We start from the raw sequence: 20,030 nt of genomic DNA on the forward strand, positions 1-20,030 counted from the left end.
AGGCAAGATTTGAATAGAATTCCTAATTTTCAGCTAGGTTTTCAAATCCAATTTGCTTGAAGGCAAACATAGGAAACATATTTATTAATTTAAATTGGAGCTAAAATTAGCTCACCTACAAAAATTGGCCTATGCCTCCAATCCCATATACCCTCTACCCACCTCAAAAACCCTGAAAGAATATGTACTAAAATATTAACAGTGCCGTTCTAAACAGTGGCTTTAGCATTGCTAACATGTTTTGAGCATTTTTGTATGTTTTAAAATACCTAGATACATATATATACATATATCAGTTTTATTACCAAGATGGAAAAAAAAGAATTTTTTTAAATAAAAAGACAATTACTATGTGCATTGGAAATATGTATTAGGTCACATTTATTATATACCTATCCACCTGTATTAGTCTGTTAAGGCTGCCATAACAAAATACCAGAGACTGTGTGACTTAAACCCCAGTAATTTATTTTCTTACAATTCCAAAGGCTGAGAGCCCAATGTGTTGGCAGATTGGGTTTGTCTTAAGGCCTCTACTTGGCTTGCAGATGGTGCCTCCTCCCTGTGTCCTCACCTGGCCTTTCCTCTGTGTGTTTGCATCCACAGTGTCTCTTTCTTTGCTTATAAGGACACCAGTCATACTGGATTAGGTTCTCACTCTTATTACTTTATTTAACCTTAGCTACCCCTTCAAAGACTCCGTCTTCAAATATAGGCACATTGCAGGTTAGGGCTACAAATGAATTTGAGACACAATTCAGGAGACACAATTCAGTCAGTCATTACCACCACCAATTCCTAGCTACTGTAAAACAAAAATTCCCACTTCTTAATCACACATGGAGATAAACTCAATGTGAAGAGACTTTGATGGCTAAAGTACACTGCAGAGTTAAAACAGTTAACATGGGTAATTTAAGAAAAACATTAAGGAGTAAGAGGGGAAAAGTCTGAATTGCCTAAATAATTACTTGACTTTCCTTGACCAGTTTTACAATTGCTTTCTCTAAGTGCTACAATTATAGAAACCTGATATTTTCTAGTCTCCAGTGTACCTGCAGCATGAACCTCTCTGCAGCAAATTAGATCACATTAGTTAATGCTAGAGCCCAGCCCCATTTACAGGGCATCTGATGCAAGGTTAGATGCGGCAGTTCTACCAGTAAGCCATTTGGCTTCAAAGAAGTCCAGTTAAGTGGCTGTCCATTTCCCAGCAGTTTAATCTGAAATTAAAAGCACACACAAATATCTCCGAATGTATCTCTTTGACTCACCCACTTTATTTGGAAAGAGTAGCTGGTATTTCTTTAAAATACTGTAGACAGGAGACTTAGCTTTTAGTTTTATTCAGTGGTTCATACACTGTTTTAACCCTTGATCCAAATCTGCATACATGTATCTTACTCATGTATTCCTCTCATATATAAGTATTTGAGAGTTGGAAAAGAATAAGGTTGAATAGTGTCAGTAAGGAAAACACTGAACAGAGGACTGGGGAAAAGGACTCTGGAACCAATCTGCCCAACATAAGGCCTGTGTAGTTCTTGCACAGAATGTTTGGAGAAAGTGCCCCCCAGCCCTACCCCTTATCTAGTAACCCTCCCTCCCCGGATTTTCCAGTAACAAATCAACAGTACATAAGTCTGATCAATTATTACTGTAATTGTTTCATATCCTTAGTTTTACACTAAGTGGATTTAGATATAAGTAATTTCCTACATATCTGTAGTTGTTTCGAATAAGAAAACTTTGCCTATCATGTAGAGCAACACAAAAACAAAGCCCATGAACTTTTAAATAACAGTATTAGTGGGAGTCAAACAATACAGATCAAATAAAAAGCTGATGTCATACCCAGGCCACTAAGCTGTAATTAAACATTAAATTTGAACTCTGTCTTTCTGCCTGATCTGCCTGTAGAGATGAAATATGGAAAACACAAGGAGAAGCATATGAACAATTTACATCCAAGGCAATTGTCAGTTTCTTAAAAATAAGCTATAAAATATATAAAAATGAACTCAGTGCCAGATCTGTTGGTTACAACTGTTAGATTAACTTTCTCCACATTTTTTAAATGACCTTAAAATAGTGACACCACACATCTTACTTTTATTCAGATATTTTCTGGGATGCGATGTCTGGGGAAGAATCTGAATTCATTTTATGTATGTCTGCATGTGTATGTATTTGTGAATTCCAGAATTCATTTTGGATGCTTGCAGAACTTGAACAACCCAAAATAACTGTGAGAAAGAATATCTATTTTACATTGATATGCAGGGAGATAACATAGCCGTTTAAAGTTTAGTTTTCTGGGAAATTAAAACTTCCAAAGCTTTGGCCAAACATTACCATTGAGGAAGTTCATTTTCAAATTACAGTATCCTTCACTTCTTAACAGTTTGTGTTATGCCACGTCACTTTTATGAAGGACCTACAGTAGTTAGTACCTCTTTCTGTAACAGAGAGAAATCTAGAGAGGATTTTCACTTTTACAAAAAAAAGGCAAAAAGTGGGGCGCCTGGGTGGCTCAGTGGGTTAAAGCCTCTGCTTTCGGCTCAGGTCATGATCCCAGGGTCCTGGGATCGAGCCCCACATCGGGCTCTCTGCTCAGCAGGGAGCCTTCTTCCCCCTCTCTCTCTGCCTGCCTCTCTGCCTACTTGTGATCTCTGTCAAATAAATAAATAAAATCTTAAAAAAAAAAAAAAGGCAAAAAGTAAAACCAGCAGTCAGAGTTTGTGTTGCAGGGAGCTGGGTTAGAGGCCATGCCCAGCCCAAGCAGCAGCCCGAGCGGCAGCAAGTTCCTTCCTACACTCAGCATCTCAGCATCCAGCTGCCACAGCTTTCAACTGTGTGAGCACCTGTGCTTTGTCGCAGTTCATTTTGTGCACCTATTAGCAAGATGCGTTCTAAGGTTTCAGAAGAGCCTAAGGTTACTTTTGGGGTCTGGAACTATTCAAAAAAAACTTCCACGTAAATCAATGGTAACTGCATCTTTGCTTTACACCGTTTCAGTTTATGAAAGGCTTCATAGGCATGCTCTGCTTTCAGATAGTGGGGGAAACCTGTAGTCTTAGGAGATATAAAATAACATAAATAAAGATAATTTAAATAAAGATAATATCCCCTTACCTTTGTTACTCCCAGAGTAGCTATCGGTTGGCTAAGAAACAGATGCCTTGATGTGGGCCATTCAAGAAATATGGCATAGACCAATTTTTGTTTACGTTTGGATGTGTACCTGATTAAAAGGGGAAAAAAGTATAGTAATGGTTTTCATTATAGGTCAGGTTTGGAATTATTTTACAGAGATACTTCCATGTAGTAAATATTTACCAATGTCTTCATTAATGGAGGGAAAGAAAAATAACTCCATGGTAGAATAAAAAGCACCCAAAAGGGGTACCCAATTCCAGGCTGTGTATTAGGGGCTGGGGAGGAATCCCTACCTCACCAAGCAATTCTCAGACACAAGTTGGTTGTCCTACAATTCTTCAATTCTGACTCTACCTGGAGATAGTGTCAGATTTCCACGGGTCAAAGATTCCATCCTACAAGACTGCTTGCCCGCACCACTCTCAACTTCACACACCAATCACAAGTCCAGGTTATCACCTGGTCTTCTAACCCACAAGCTATAGATGGGAGGTTACAAGGACGTCCTCCCTGGGTTCAATTAATTTTGTATAGCAGCTCACAGAACTCACAGAAACATTTTACTTACTGCGTTATCAGTCTGTTACAACAGGATAAAACTCAGATACAGCCATAAAAAAGGGATGCATGGGGCAAGGTATGGGGACAGGGCTTGGAGCTTCCAGGAACTCTCCAGGCACACACTCTCCCAACAACCCTCAACCTCTCCAAACCCCATCCTTTTGGGTTTTTAATGGAGGCTTCTTTACATGGGTATGATTGATTAAATCACTGGCCATTGGGGACTGATTCAACCTCCAGCCTCTCTCCCCAACCTGGAGGCAGAGAATGGAACTAAAAGTTCTAACCCTGTAGTCACAAGGTTGGATCTCCAGGCAACCAGCCTCACCCTTTGGCGAAGTGGAAAAGTCACCTCAGTAACGTAACAAAAGACATCTTTATGATTCTCATCACTTAGGAAATTCCAAGAGCTTTAGGAGCTCTGTGCCAGAAACGGAGACAAGACCAAATATATACTTGTTATTGTCAATCATGATATCCTAGCCTCTCTCCCCCCACTTCCCCTAACTAAAAGGAACAGATATTTTTCTAATATTACTCTCCATCAGACAGTTCTCATGGAGCTAGAAATAGGCAAGGGAATATCAGCAAAGAAGGTAAGTTGTGAGAGTAAATGCCTTTCCACCTGCTGATTCCAATCATCATATTCCCTCACCAACAGATACGCATGTGTCAGTGCTGGGCCAAGTACTGAGGCTTGTGTTAGGGATACAAGAAAAAAAAACAAAACATACTTAGTTCTTGTTCTTACAGAACTTAGACTAGACTGAGGAAGACTGATGTTCAATAATCACAAATAATGTCAAAAGTGTGGGTTTTGACAAGCACAATGAAAGAAAAGGAAATTGAAAGATTATAACAAAGCGATCTCTTTAAATGAGACCATCAACAAGAAGCCTCCCTAAGAAAATAACATTTAATCTGAGCTTAGAGGATGAATGAGAAGATAGAAGGGTAAGAAGCGGAAGCTTTAGACAAAGGAAACAGAACTCTCATTCTTTTACTTAATTTTTCAACAAATATTTATTGAAATCTTAAAATGCTAATCACTTTTCTAGGGCTGGAGACATAGTATTGAACACAGTCCCTGTCTTCATGGAACTCACACGGTAGTGGGAAAAATTAGAATGAGGTGATGATTAAGTGCTATGGGGAAAACAAGCCAGGTGAGGACAGAGCGTGCTAGGTTGGAAAGGAGGAGTGTAGATGTTATTTTGAATCTAATACTCAAGCAAGACCTCTTTGAGGAGGTGGCATTGAGGAGACCTGAAGAATGTGAGGGAGAGACGTTGAGTATCTAGAGGAAGAGAGAACAGCAAGCACAGAAGTCCCCATGCAAGAGTGTGCTTGGCCTGCTGACACGGCAGCAAGGAGGGCAGAAGGAGAAATGAGGGATGGCAGGATGGCAGACAAGATCAGAGACAGCAAGGAACCAGTTTTGTTTTGTTTTGTTTTTTTTTAAGAATTTATTTGAGCGAGAGAGAGAGAGCAAGAGAGAGCGTGTATGCACATGAGTTGGGGTAGGGCAGAGGGAGGAGGAGAGGCAAACTCCCCACTGAGCAAGAAGACCTACTCAGGGCTTGATCCCAATACCCTGAGATCATGACCTGAGCCAAAGGCAGATATTTAACTGACTGAGCCACCCCGGCGCCCCAAGGAACCAGTTTTTATAGGACCTTGTAACTTCTATTAGACCTGGCTCATTCTCTAAGCCTAGATGCCACTGGAGGAATTTGAGCATAGGAATTTGGCTTTATTATTTAAAAGGTTTTATAGCGGAAAGATTAAGTGGGTAAGGACAGAAACAGATCACTCAGAAAGCTACTGAAATAACCAGGGGAGGGATAACAGAGACTAAAAAGAAGAGAGTTACCACAAGAGAGGATGAGAAGCGGTCAGATTCGAGATACACCTCAAAGACAAAGATGATGACATTTGCTGATGGGTTGGCTGTGAGATGTAAAAGGAGAGTTAAGGACTCCAAGATTTTGGCCTCACAACCACCTGAAAGGATGAAGCTGCCATTAACTGAGATTGGGAAGACTGCATGGAGCTGGTTTAGAGCAAAATTTAAAAATTAGGAGGACCTCAGTTTTGGACAGTACCAGGTTTAAGCTGCTTACGCTTCCAGGAGGAGCGGTTGACTAGGAAGTTGATTATGAGTCTGGAGTTCAAGAAAAGAGGTCAGCACAGTAGAGGTCCTCAGTGTGGCATCTGAATCTGTGAAAACAGATGTGATCATCTGGGGAATAAAAATAAATAGGAAGAATGGAAGTCCAAGGCCTAAGCCTCAGGGCACTTCAAGGTTTAGTGCTTGGCAACTGGAAGTGGAACCAGCAAAGGACACTTAAGAAGGAGCAGCGAACAAGAAGAAACGGTAATCAGGACGCCTGGGCAGCTCAGTCAGTTAAGTCTGCCTTCTGCTCAGGTCAAGATCTTAGCATCTCCCTTTCCCTCTGCTATTGTCCCCGCTTGTACTCTCTCTCTCTCTCTCTTAAATAAAATAAATAAAATATTTTTTTAAAAAGTGGGGGGGAGGAGAAAAAGAAGAGAGGGCAATCAACAGAGTCAGATGCTGCCATAAACTCAGAAAACAGGGACCATGAAATGACACTGGATTTGGCGAAGGGCAGCGTATCAAGGGCCTTTGTAACAATGATTTTATGAAGTCTGGGGGTGGAAGTCTGACCAGAGTGGGTACATGAGATAACTGGTGCAAGAAACTGGAATTGACAAGTAATAATAACAAGAAATAGTAATAAAATATTTTAACATGTTTTACTATACAAGAAAGGAGAGAAATGGGGAGGTGCCCGGAAATCTAAGAGTTAAAAGAAGTTTTTTGTTTGTTTTAAGAGGTAAGAAGTAACACATTTGCATGTGGACAGGAAAGGATCTAATAAAGAGGGAAAATTGAAGATGAGGAGCAAAAGGAGAGAACTGCTAGTATGATATCTTTGAGTATAATTAGGGTTGGGATCTGGGACACCAAGAAATACGTGTGAGTGTGTGTGTCTGTCTATGTCTGTGTATTTCAGTCACATGTGGCTACCCAAGGGCAGGTATGAAATAAGAGCTAAATTTAACCAAAGTTGAGGTTTTAATCAAAGTCAAGTGAGTATGACAGAGAGAAAAAGTGTGTATGCAATGGAGTGACAAGCCACAGAATCTGACCAGAATCAGGAAGAGGGCTGAGGGACAGAGAAAAAGTGAGCAAGTCACAGATGGTATCCTTGATGGATTATAGATCCCTCCAGAAGCCCAAGTGCTGTGTGGAGTGAGCTGAGATATAAAAGGTGGTAGGACACCGCAGAATGCTTCAAGCTGAGAGTGTGGAAGAGGTTTGGTTATTGGCAATGTAGGACCTAAGGCATGACCCGAAAGGGGGTGGGGGTAGCAAAGGGAGAGTGGAGAAGGTCCCTAGAGGAGAGAGTCCAGGAACTGAGGGACCAGCAAATTAAAAGAAATGTGAATATAGGTATTCAAATCACTACGACTGATGTTAAAGTAGTTCTGGGGACAGTGACAGGGCTGAAATCTTGAAGGATATTAAGGGGGTCTACAGATGACTACAGCAAGGAGAGGCAGCACACACGGTATAGGAAACACCTTCTACTGTGGGGTTGGCAGTGGTTGGAGGGGAAGGAGGGCCACGTGGGGCTGGTGAAGTTGGTAGGAGCCAAACAAGGGGTTTCACAAGCCTTGTTAAATATTTTGGCTTTTATTTTTATTTATTGAAATAAAACTTAATGGAATATTGGTTAATACTTGCGAAATCATGATCAGACCCCCTTGTAGTCAAATATATTCCCAGACACAAATTTCAATACCAGATTTAAACTAGTCTCTGTAAAATGAAGGACTGCTAGTGAGGTTCTCACTATGGCTTCTCCCAGACATTTTAAAGTTCTACAGTTAGTTGCTTCTATCTAGATTGTTCTACATTATTTTCTTCAGTGAGCTGACAATTAGTTTTAAGTCATAAGTCAAGTAAGATCAAAGAAGAACATTTAGTCTAATCTTTTGATTTATACTTGACCTGGCTATATTCACCTGGTGCAAACAAAAGGTAAAATTTTAGAGCTTCACTGATATGACTCTTATTTATATATTTTAAGACCCCACATCAGAAACCATCGTATTTGTAAAGTGTGGTTCAGATACTCATTGGCATATGAACCTTAGACATAAGCTCTGACATAAGCCTGAAGCAAGGCTTTTAAAGAAGATTCTAGTTAAAAGAAAAATTAGCAAGTTAAAATAATGTTAAGGAAACTTCAGGTTTAGAGTTATTAGAATAACATGAACAAGTTTTAAGGTTTTTGTGGTTTTTTTCAATTAAAATAATGCTATTATTTGGGCTAATTTTAAATATATTTTCTACCCTTCGGCACCTCATTCTTGCTAATTTCATAAGATGGAGCATCTATGAAAATTAGAATTAAATGACTAAATATAAGTCTTCCTTTTGGATTAACCACTCAACATCTATCATTTTTCTGAATGGCTTATGATTTTTATAAGAACTATTTTTCACTAAAATTTGCCCACTATTATGAAGTTTCTAGAGATGATTTAAGCTCACTTTGATAAACAAGTATTCAAATACATGCTGACTTCTTCTAAAGTCTGGAAAGTGCTTTGAATGAATAGGCATGCATCCAATTTCCTTTTTTATCCTACTTTTCTCTTCACATCGCTGAGAAATTTTAGATGCCTTCCTCCATCAAACAGTACTTGGTAACAAGAAGAACTTACCACACATTTGGGGTGACATCATCACTCTGGGACCTCCAAGGGTGGGTTTCATAAATGGCTTCTCCATTGACTTTTAGCCAGGTCCCCATCTGCCTCAATCGCTCCTCAAAAATTACAGAAATGGTGCCATCATGTGTGGGTCCAATATTCATCAAAAGATTTCCTCCACATGAAACTGTTTCTACAAGTTCCTAAAAAGTTAAGAACAAATAAAGTTCTTAGGTAGAAGAAATGATTCCATTGTGAATGTGTTAATGATAAGTTGTATTTGTGTGCTTCCACCCATATGTAATCACCATCCAGAAGAACAAACACAGAAAATACAAACTATAAAAATGTAATTCTCACATACCCACACAATTGAGAATATTACCTTAATGGTCACCAGATATTTTAACTGTACCTTCACTAGTTCTTCGATTGTAAGATAGTCATTAATTCCAGCATCTCTCCTGTAGCCCCAGGAAAACTTGTCTATTGTCATGCAATTTTCCCATTTATGAGGCAAAAGATGTCCTGGGTTGTACCGATCACTGCAGGTATAATAGCCACCATGCTTACAGATGGTACCATATCCCCAACGGTCATTGGTCACAACTGTGTCCCGAACTGGGCTGAAATATAATTGTTTAAATAAAACATAAAATATTTTACATAAAAGGAAATGTCACTGGAAAGAGGTCTAACTGAAATCCACTTCTGAAAGATCATCATAGCATAATATAATGCAAAGCCCATGGTTTGGAAGTCAAATAGACATGGGTTGGTTGCAATCCTGGCTCTGTCACTTTCTAAGCTCCCTACCCCAGTGTAAGGGACGTAACTCCTCTGAGGAATCAATTTCCTCAACTGCTATTAGAACAGAAATAATTTATGTAAAATACCTAGCCCAGTAATCAACACATAGAGCACTTATAAGACTATCATACTATTATTTGAAGCTCCTTGTCCCACATATTATGAATGATAATCAGATTTGAATTTACACTCAAAATATTCTTCTCACCTATGACTGAATAATCTCATACATACATTCTAGTCTTCCTCCTACAGTTGTGTCTAAGGTTGAAAAATCTCCAGCAAGTGGACTGCTGCCATCATGGAATCTACAATGGCACGAAATAAACCCCACAACCTTATCATCAGAGCAGGTGTGAAGCTCCTGCCCCTCCCCGCTTAGAAGAGACAGTTTGCTTTCCAAACTGAAGTGGATCGTTCCCAGTCTTTCCCCCTGGAAGAAGTCCCTGGAGAAACTGCTGCTTTAAGTAGAAAGAGCTCTCCAGAATGTTCTTATGCACACCCCAAGTGTGTCCAGGGAACACACACAGAACATTCCCGGACTTCAGAACACAATACCAAGGGATGCCTGGGTGGCTCAGTTGTTAAGGGCCTGCCTTTGACTCAGGTCATGATCCCAGGGTCTTGGGATCAAGTCCCACATCAGGCTCCTTGCTCATCGGGAAGCCTACTTCTCCTTATGCCTGGCACTCCCCCTGCTTGTGCTCTCTCTGACAAATAAATAAATAAAATCTTAAAAAAAAAAAAAAAGAACACAATACTGAGTATTTTCTAGTTACAATATAAATTCGGTCCACATGGTTTAAGTCTCATAGAGGAGCTTGGTCAGAATTCTCTGTTCTAACGTGGCAGTCTGGAACATGCTAGAAAGCAACATGTAAAGAACAGGAAGTGGCGAGAATGCTGATGAAGTAAAGGAGGAGGCAGACGAGGGTGACAGCGACTGAGCAGCAAAGATTATCAAAGGGTCAAAAGATGAAAAGAAGGAATCAGAGGAATTCAAAAGCACATAATCACAAAGAGTGATAAACTGTTGTCTCAGAATAGGAGATGAGAAGGGAGACCCACAAAATTAATGTCTTCAAAGTTCTTGATTCTGTGATGCTATCTTTTCTCAGTGATTCTAAATTATTCGGGATTTTAGTGATTTCAAAATCAGACTATTGAGTTATAACTCTTGCTCATTGATTACTCTGAGTAAAAACTGATATATCTACTAGGCATTATTGACAACGATTTCCACCTACCCCACACCATAGATGGGCCTGACAGGGAAAACTTCACAAAGCAAATGCTATACACGAATGAGGAACACGGAGGGTCATGACAGCAATCTAAGCGCACCCACACCTTCTGTTATACAGCCAGGCCAGGAAACCTGTGCTGTTCCAGTAGTGGTCAGGAGCATCGCCATCACCATCCGACCACAGGATCTCTGGCTGGTACTTGTTCACTAACTCATAGAGTTCCGGCAGCGTCTTAGAAACTGGAAACTGCTGCTGTTGGAATGATCTGGACTTATCCTCAAGGAAGAGTGGATGAAACCACTCAAAAAGGGAATAGTACAGTCCAAAACGCAGGTCAGTCCTCTTCCTAATGGCCACCTCGAGTTCCTTGACGAGGTCCCTCTTCGGCCCCTCATCTACAGCATTCCAGTTCCAGGAGTACTGGGAGCCCCACAAGGTAAAGCCTGCACAATGATATTGAGTCTTTGTAAGAACATGAATTTGTTCTAGCAAATTTCTACCTATACAATGCCAAAACAAACTAGATAGTACGTGGGACATATAAAAATGTCTACAACAACAGTTTTATGGCGTGTTTTTTTCCATAGCACGTATTCTACTTTTATATGAATAACAAATGAGAATTTCAACAAGGTGGGACGAAGAGGTTTTTTTAGTGACTTTCTGGGTGCCCCCTTAAGGTTTGTGGAGTCTGACCTAACTCTAAGAAGAACAGAGTTAGAAGAACTCTAACTCTAAGAATATTTTCCTTCTTAGAATAGAAGCTCCTTGAGGGACAGCATCGTGCCTACAGCCTTCTGTTAGCACAAGATCTAGCACAAAATCAACAACACAAACAGAGCAGAGCTAAGAGGGGGACCTACTCCACATCTACCGTCCTTAACAATGACGCTACTACTTATAATGGAGATCCTGAAACGCACCCCTGCAAGATTCTTACTTGTCTCCTAAACCAAAGATTAAAGTATGTTCCCTGGTTGGGGATGACTTTAGGTAGTGTGAGTCTTAGAACACAGGCGATCCATATCTAATAGTACATCCTGAGCTTCATTGAGCTTCATCGTTCAACCTTTATCACCAGAAGGGGAAAAGATATGCTTCCCCAGTAGCTCCGTACTTTGAAATATTCCCACCATTTGTAATCTCATCCTTCTCTAAAGTCATAAACTCAGATGGTGCTCTTTAAAATAACTGCAATTATCTACCAATTAAATGGTAAGAAAAACAATGTCTGCCATTAAATAAGCACTTTGAAATAACTCATATTTTAAAAGGAATTTGCATTTAGATTGTTCTATATAAAAATAATAGAAATGCTATATAACGTGAAATAATATAAAAGCCTCAAAAATTTTAGTGCCTAGGAATGTTGCTAGGAATGCATTGTTACTATCCCACTGAAATCTAAAGAATCTTTGAGAATAGACATAATAAGGCACTCTGTTATTTACTCTCATGAATTAGGACAAGTCTAAGATGGACACAGTCTTCGGATTCCTTTTCAGGAAGAGTTTAAAACATCTCGCTCTTATTCCAAAGGAGTTTGTGGTAAGCTTCAAAGCAATGTCTTGATATTTAAAGTCCTATGCAAAATGTTTCAAGTTGGCAGTATCTGGCTGGCTCAGTCAGTAGATCGCACAACTTTTGATCTCAAGATTGTGGGTTTGAGCCCCGTGTTGGGTTGTAGAGATTACTTAAAAATGAGAAAAAATATTTTTTTAAAAAAATGTTTTGAGTTGACAGGCTCTGTTGCCAGATAGTACCAAAACCACATGGGTCTTCATCACTACCATAAAAGCTCACGGAGAGATCTTCCTGCCTACCAAGCTCAGTGGGTTTTTTTCCATAAAGCCATGAAAACATGAGTCCTAGAAAGTTTACAGATGTGGGCTTCATTATCTTTCCTCATGGTATGATTAAAAGTTATTTTGTTTTGCTTTTAAATAAGCTCACTATGGAATACTTTGTGCCATGCAGCTTAAAGAGTTCCTAGACATCAGGAAACCAACATGTTCAGGCAAATACATTTTCTAAATATCTACCTCAGTAGGAGAACCTCTACAGGAGAAAGTCATTAAGCCACTAGAATGTAGCCAAAGGGAAAAGTATTCTAAGATAATTACAGATTTTTTGTTTTGGTTCTTTCCTCCTATTCCCCTTCCTACCTCTGCAGAAAGCACTGAGGCAAAATTTCTTATACCAGGCAAAGATGGTCACGCAAAGGAGACTGTCAAATGAATTAAAATGTGGTTGGGATAGTAACAATTTGTTGACATTCCCTTGATCTTCTGGATACTAGAGCAGTAATGGGTAGAAACTATCCTATTAATGTAGGACCCCTGTGATGGATAATTTTATCTGTCAACTTGACTGGGCCACAGGCTCAGGTATTTGATTAAATATTTTCTGGGTGTATCCATAGGGGTGTTTCTGCATGAGATTAAGGTTTAAATAGGTAGACTGAGTAGCAGATAGCTCTTCCCAGTGTGGGTGTGCCTCATCCAATCTGTTAAAGACCTGAACAGAATAAAAGGCTGAATAAGAACTCTCTCTGCCTGTCTGAGCTCACACTTTCTGCCTTTGGACTCAGACTTGGACTAGAACCTAAACCATCATCCACACTCCTGGTTCTCAGGCCACTGGCCTCAGACTGGAACTGTACTGCCAACTTTCCTGGTCTGGACTTCTCAGCTCCATAACTGCATGGCCCAATGTTTTATAATAATAAATCTCTTTATATGAACATATTTCCACTTGGTTTTGCTTCTCTGGAGAAGCTTCACTGATACAACCACTGTGTTTCCTTGTAGATATTCTTCCGCCACCTCTGACTTTTATGGGCACCATTGCAGTCCCATCATCTTTGTCCCTCTGGATGATCTGTGTCACTTTCATCACTGGCAAACCATCCACCATTTGGCCACCTAAGAGTTGGCCGAAAGTGCAGCAAGGTATGTGGGTAATGACACAAAACTATAGCAGTATAATCCCCATGGTGAGGGAGCCTTCCCAGAATGCATTACAGAGGGGCAATAAAAGCAGAGAGGGCAGGGCACCTGGTGGCTCAGTCAGTTAAGCATCAGCCCTTGGTTTCAGCTCAGGTCATGATCTCAGGGCTAGGCACAGAGTCTGCTTCAGGGTCTCTGTCTCTGCCCTTCCCCCCACTTGAGCTTGCTTTCTCTCTCTCTCTCCAATAGGTGAATAAATAAAATCAAGAAAGAAAGAAAGAAAGAAAGGCAATTCTAATTATAAACTTGGAGCTGCAACCTACATCTCACTTCAAATAGCTTTAAATGAAATCTTGGAAATATTGTTAAATAGGCACATAACAAAATGTGATTATTTTTCTTTTTTGTTTGTTTGGGGGTTTTTTTGTTTGTTTTTATGTGGTGGTGGGGGGGTGTCTGATCGTTCTACAATCCTAATACCTCTCAATTGGATGCAATACGTGGTCCCTTAAATTACAGGCAAAAGTCAGTAACCACTAACTGCTGCTCCTAAGAGAAAACTAATTTCATGTGCTTTAGTTTCTTCTTCTGAAAGAACTACTTTACATTTCATAACTACTGTCAGTGTTTGCAAATGTTGCATTTATTTACCTTCATGATGTTTGGAAGTTAAGACAATGTATTTGGCACCAGAAGCCTGAAAAATATCTGCCCAGTGGCTTGCATTAAAAAACTTTGCTGTAAATAGTGGTCCAAAATCTTCATATTTGAAATTAGGAGGGTAATTATTTTTCATAAATTCCATGTACATCGGTATCTTTTTCTCTTGCCAATACCACCTAAAGGAAGGAAGAGAAACAACACATAAATGACGTACACATAAACATTTGAAATAATTGCCCCAGCTCCCCTTACTAATTCCCCCTTACTCAAATATTGCCCAGATTCTTTCTCACTTCCCCAATAGTTTGACTTTGCCTTAAAGAAAGCTTACTGTAAACTTTCCTTGCTTTCCATCTAACCCTCTGAATATTCTAGACAACCCAGCCACCTGTTTGCTCTTAATTCTTCATTTTCAAATCACAAAATGTAGTATGTATCTTTATGTAGTCTTTTGCAACATAAGTGACAGTCTTCAAAAGGGAGATCACATGCCTGAAACAGCATGCATCTTTTATATTCACTAGCAAAGAACAAGCAGGGGAGTTGGCAACAGTAATATTAAAATGATACTGTTATTTTAACATATTGACTCAGCCTTTAAGAATTACTTGCTATGCATTCATTCTGAGCAATTCTTGCTGCCTTTGGTTGTGTGAAGCAATGCCTGGCTGGCTGCTATCATGTCACCATGAAGGACAAGTCAACAGGCTGAGGATGACAGAAATAAGTAAGTTCTTTGATTTCATCAATGAGACAACTACCTCTACATTTCTTGTGTTGAGTAACAAACCCTTATTATTATATCATTTACTTAGGTTTTCTGTACGTATCCTAACTGATCCATGATGCATTTCTGCCTTTTAAACTGAACTACAGGTACACCTGGGTGGCTCAGTCAAAGGATTTCTGCCTTCGGCTCAGGTCATGACCCCAGGGTCCACAGACTGAGTCCTGCATCAGGCTTCCTGCTCAGCCAGGGAGTCTACTTCTCCCTCTGCCTGCCACTCCCCCTGCTTGTGCACAGGCTCTCTCGCGCTCTCTCTGGCAAATAAATAAAATAAAATCTTTAAAAATAAACAAACAAACAAACAAAAACACTGAACTACAAAAGACAAACTGGGACAGTCAGAAGGTTGAACAAGAATGAGGGATTTTGGGCGCCTGGGTGGCTCAGTGGGTTAAAGCCTCTGCCTTCGGCTCAGGTCATGATCCCAGGGTCCTGGGATCGAGCCCCGCATAGGGCTCTCTGCTCGGCGGGGAGCCTGCTTCCTCCTCTCTCTCTGCCTGCCTCTCTGCCTATTTGTGATCTCTGTCTGTCAAATAAATAAATAAAATCTTTAAAAAAAAAGAATGAGGGATTTCTTTTTCCCCAGTACAATTTAATTTGAACCTTCATTCTCTACTATAGTTTAGAGTTACTTTTCAAATCCCATACTAATAGAGATGAAAAGAGGCACTTACTATAAAGAATCCATCGTTTATATCTGGGTTTGAATTGCTATTAAGGAGAGTCAAATATACTCATCTCTACTGTTGACTGTTTGCCTGTCCTGAGTGAAACTGGCATGGGACCAGAGGTTTAGAGGAGACAGAGGGAGACCACAGATAATTAAAGAATCTTCTACAGGGCTGGGATGCCTGGCTGACTCAGTCCATTGTGTGTCTAGCTCTTGATTTTGGCTTGGATCATGATCTCAGCCCAGTGTAGGGTTCCATACTCAGTGCAGAGTCCCCTTCCCTCTGCTCCTCCCCCCACTTGCACTCTCTCTCTCAAAAAAATACATAAATAAAATCTTTTTAGAAAAATCTTCTACAGGGTTAATGCACTTATTATTAGAAATATATTCTAGTTAGTTTCACATGAGCAGTATCTTTATTCTTCTAGGTTAAAACAAACAACCTTGTGTTTATTTGTAGAAAATGAAAAATTAACCATTGCAAACAATAATAGGACTCAAAACTAGGTATTTTTGGCACAGCACTAGTCTCAATTAACATCAAATCCTCTTCTAGCACCAAATGTATATTTATCTAATATTCCTAGTTGAACAAAATGATAACATATAATTTATTACATCTTAACATGAGGATAAGAAAATCTGTTTATGTACCTGCTAATCTGAAACATTTTAAAAATAAACTCAAAATGCCTTACAGCACAAAACTTGCAAACAAAGATTTATAACATCCTGAAGTAACTATGTCTAGTAATAGACAGTATGGGGGAAAAAAGGCCCTTGTTTTACAAGTTGATTTGAAAAAGAATGTATGGATTGTGCCCCATACCCTACACATTCTTTTACATCAGTTGGACTAATTTAATTAAAAAAGGTTATTGCTTGCAGAAAGTCAATGTCTTTGTAGAAAGTGGTATAATGTAATAATGTAATGTTAATATAATATATATAGTTTATACTCTATTATATCTATTCTATATTGTATATAGTTTGATACATATTATTATATAGTATAAAATAGAGTTAAATACTCCTTTATTTTCTTATTTTAAACAGGAATACATTATACATGTGTGCACATTATATATGCATACATTTGGTAACTTTTCTGTCTTGAAGAACTTAATATCTCGTGTATTTAATCAGGAAAGGTAGATAAAACAGTTCAAAGTTGTAAGAGATTACATGGGCATGTTGGCATAGATTTCAGCAAAGTTTAAAGAGCAATTTTTTGTGCAGCTTTCCATATAACATTAGGGAGTCTTTTTAGGATAATATTCTAGAAGCTTTTGTTGTTGTTGTTTTGTTTGTTTGTTGTATTTTGTCGTTGTTGCTCCCCATGCAGCGCAGAGCTCAACAGGGGCTTGAACTCAGCACTCGAGATCAAGACCCCTGCTGAGATCAAGAGCCAGGCTTAACCAACTGGGCCACCCAGGCTCCCCTCTACAAACTTTTTAATTCCCAGAGCCACACATGGTAATATTTTAACACTAAAGAGCCAGTGCATGCCCAAATGAACAGAAGCATCACAGACTCCTAAGTTATGTCTTAACCATACTTTATGGCTGAACAGAGATGGACACCAGCTTAGGCCCAAGCCTCGCGGTTCCTGGTCCGACCCCCACACAACTGGAGTCACTTCTGCCGTCTTAGTCCCTGGGCGGTTCCAGGGCGGGAGCTCCGGCGTGACACGAGCAACCAGCAGGACGCTGAGAAGCAAGGCGAGGCTGCCCGAAGCGCCCAACGACGCTGCAGCCCCGCGGAGGAGAAACGCACTGCTCTTCCCGGCACTTACGCAGGGACTTAGGCACCGAACACCCGGAAGTGCCGACCGCCGCCCAGACCGCGGGAGGCAAAGCCCTGGGGGCGCCACAAACCAGCCCCAACCGGGGGCTGGGCGGGGGCGCAGGCCGGGGGAGGGGGGCGCGCTCACCAGAACCATTCGCTCCCGAAACTGGGCACGGAGAACACCCCCCAGTGGATGAAGATGCCGAACTTGGCCCGGTCGAACCAGACCGGCAGCGAACGGGCGTCCAGGGACTCCCAGGTGGGGTCGAAGCGCGGCGCGCGCGGAGCGGCGCCGGGCGCGAGCGACGGCGACAGCAGCAGCAGCAGCAGCAGCAGCAGCAGCGGGAGCGCCCGCGGGAGCCCCGGGAGCGCCTGGGGCCGCATGTCGGCGCCGCCTCCCAGCGCGAGCCCTTCCGCGTCTCCAGCTAAGTAGGCTCGGCGCTGTCACCTGACCGCGCGGTCAGGACAAAGGAGCCTTCCCTGCTGGCGCGGGAGCGGCTGCTGTCCCAGGCCGAGGACCCCAGGGGCGCGGCAGCGTTGGAGGGCAGCGTCAGCGAGGCCGGTAGTTGCCCCCGGAGGCCTGAGGCTGCTGACTTATCTAAAGCTCCCGGTCTGACCGCCTCGTGGGGAAGAAAGAGTCAAGTTCAGGGGCCCGAGGGAGTGCGTATTTGCTGGAGCAGAACGACCCTTAGAAACTGCCGGGGAGCGCGACGTTGGCCGACCGGTCCGGTTGGAACCTGGGACCCGCAGGCCAAGGCAGGAACCTCGAGCAGGTCATCCAGTCCTTGCAGGTCCCACGCACGCAAACAGCCCAGGTCATTCTCGGCCTCTCTATCCACCCCCGCCGCCCCCACCAAGCTTCTGGGTGTGTGAGAACCGTGGCAGTCAACAGGGAGTCTGGGTCAGGTGAAATCCCAGCAGTTCCCATCTCAGGTTGGGGGCCCCAATGTGCATTTCTAACGGAGTCCTGGATGGTGCTGATGGTGCTGGGGTCGGTTACCAAACTTTGAGAATCACTGCATTAGAAAATGTGGTGAACTAAGGTGAGACCAGTGGCGTGAGTGTTTAAGAAATCTGCAGGCAGGGGGGAAGCAGCCAGAAACATGGAAGGATTCATCAAGGGACCCCATCAGAAGCTCCGCTCTCCCCTTCCTAAAGGCTTTTAGAGTAAAACCAGAATCCCTTCTGCTCACATCACCTCCTCCCAACTTTCTGTCACTATCTTCCCTGCCAGATGTTTTACTACCCACTAATTGTTCCAATTAACATCTTGTTCCAACCACGAATATAGGATCCCACTGATCGTTTTGTAGTTAGGAGGACAACGATCTTTTTTCCCATTAGGCGGTGAGCTTGCTGAGGACTGGGATGGCAACCATTTCTGTAGACCCTGAATTTAAAGCAGAATCCGGTACTGAGGAGCACTTAAAGCATATTTGTTGAAGTCCTTCAATGAACTGGGGTTCTCATGATTGAGCTGTATGAAGGAACAAAGAAAGAAAGGACCCTAACTGTCCCATCTCTGCAAAGACATGGGAGCAGCACCCCAGGAAAAATGGCAGTTACCTCTTGATGCACTGTGAATGGCTCCCCAGGATCGCAGGTCCACCGTAAGGGACCTGGTCCTCCCTGGTGAGGTTCTCCTGGAAGAGAGAAATCGGCGAATCTGCTGAGTATACATTAATGGCAGTAGCTTCAGTTCGTGATAAAGTCGGGTGATCATTTCTATTATTCTCGGAGCAGAGGATAGGCTTCCCCAAGATGGGCCACTTTGGCACGAAGATTATTCTGAGCTGAAGGCAATAGAGACCCCAAGGGCTCAAGAGAAACTTTTGCCCCCTCCAAACTATATCACTGGAGGTCTTTCCCAGAGTAAGTGTTATTAGCTGAGATCAGTTTTATCGGAGTGACCCATCTGGATGGCAGGGCAAACATCTAATGACCAAACTTCTGCTCTTCTTCTTGCCCTGCGAACGGCATTTCTTTCCTCCAAAGTTCCATACCACTGCTCCTTCCTCCTTAGTTCAGAATGACACACAGGCCTCATTTTGCCTGACCGTCTTTGGAATTTCCACGTCTCTGTGGATTCTCCATCTGTACGCTATCAACTTCCGTTTCCTCCTGTTAGTCTGTCTCATGTCAATTTGATTCTTCATCCAGCTAGACAGACCTTGAGGGGACAGGAATTCCTGCTTCCTGACAGTTGGCCTCGTCAGCAAGACACTAAGTCACAGGACGTAGCTCACCCCAGTACTGCTCTAGTTGAGAGGTCCTGGGATGTGGGACATAGCACCAGTGGAAGGTAAGATTTCTTACCATGTCAGCCTCCCAGAATCTCTATCTGCGAGTCCAGTGGAGCAAGAGTGACATGAGTCCTTTTTCTCTTTGTAAATTTAAATCCACAGGAGAAAATATTTGTGGCACCAGTTCCTTGGGCCTGACAGCTCTTTGGCTGAATGTGTTAGAGTACTCTTCAGTTACTGGTCCACCTCCTCCCAGAAATGGCCTTTGTCTTCCTTTGTGTCTTTCATGTTGCTTGTCATCCATTGCTAAGGGACATCTTGGAAGTTAAAGCTGCAAAATTCAAAATTCATGGGCACAGGCTGAACACTTAAAAGCTATCAGAGTGGTGGCCTCCTCAAGAGGACTCC

The 20,030-nt window shown here is 41.8% G+C and overlaps 1 protein-coding gene across 1 annotated transcript; it reads right to left on the bottom strand.

The window, feature by feature from the left end:
• Window positions 1-447: 447 nt before the first annotated feature.
• LOC111147647 (alpha-L-fucosidase 2) lies at window positions 448-17,763 on the bottom strand. The gene is made up of 7 exons (XM_022503841.1): window positions 17,525-17,763; window positions 14,123-14,310; window positions 10,627-10,966; window positions 8,882-9,092; window positions 8,479-8,669; window positions 3,136-3,244; window positions 448-1,223 (listed from the first exon to the last, which is right to left on the bottom strand). The coding sequence occupies exons 1-7, from the start codon at window positions 17,761-17,763 to the stop codon at window positions 1,083-1,085; spliced, it is 1,419 nt and encodes a 472-aa protein (XP_022359549.1). The 3' UTR covers window positions 448-1,082.
• Between the last annotated feature and the right edge of the window lie 2,267 nt (window positions 17,764-20,030).

Source organism: Enhydra lutris, unplaced genomic scaffold, assembly GCF_002288905.1.
Source record: "Enhydra lutris kenyoni isolate GAN:26980312 unplaced genomic scaffold, ASM228890v2 scaffoldscaffold17, whole genome shotgun sequence".
NCBI lineage: Eukaryota > Metazoa > Chordata > Mammalia > Carnivora > Mustelidae > Enhydra > Enhydra lutris.

Bases quoted from the DNA above. Each gene is read 5' to 3' on its own strand.
- LOC111147647 (XM_022503841.1), bottom strand. From the start codon at position 17,763: ATGCGGCCCCAGGCGCTCCCGGGGCTCCCGCGGGCGCTCCCGCTGCTG. The intron at 9,093-10,626 runs GTGTGGGTGCGC...ATTATATTTCAG, and splicing joins GCCTGGCTGTATAACAGAAG to CCCAGTTCGGGACACAGTTG. The intron at 3,245-8,478 runs GTAAGTTCTTCT...CCTTTTAATCAG, and splicing joins GATGTCACCCCAAATGTGTG to GTACACATCCAAACGTAAAC.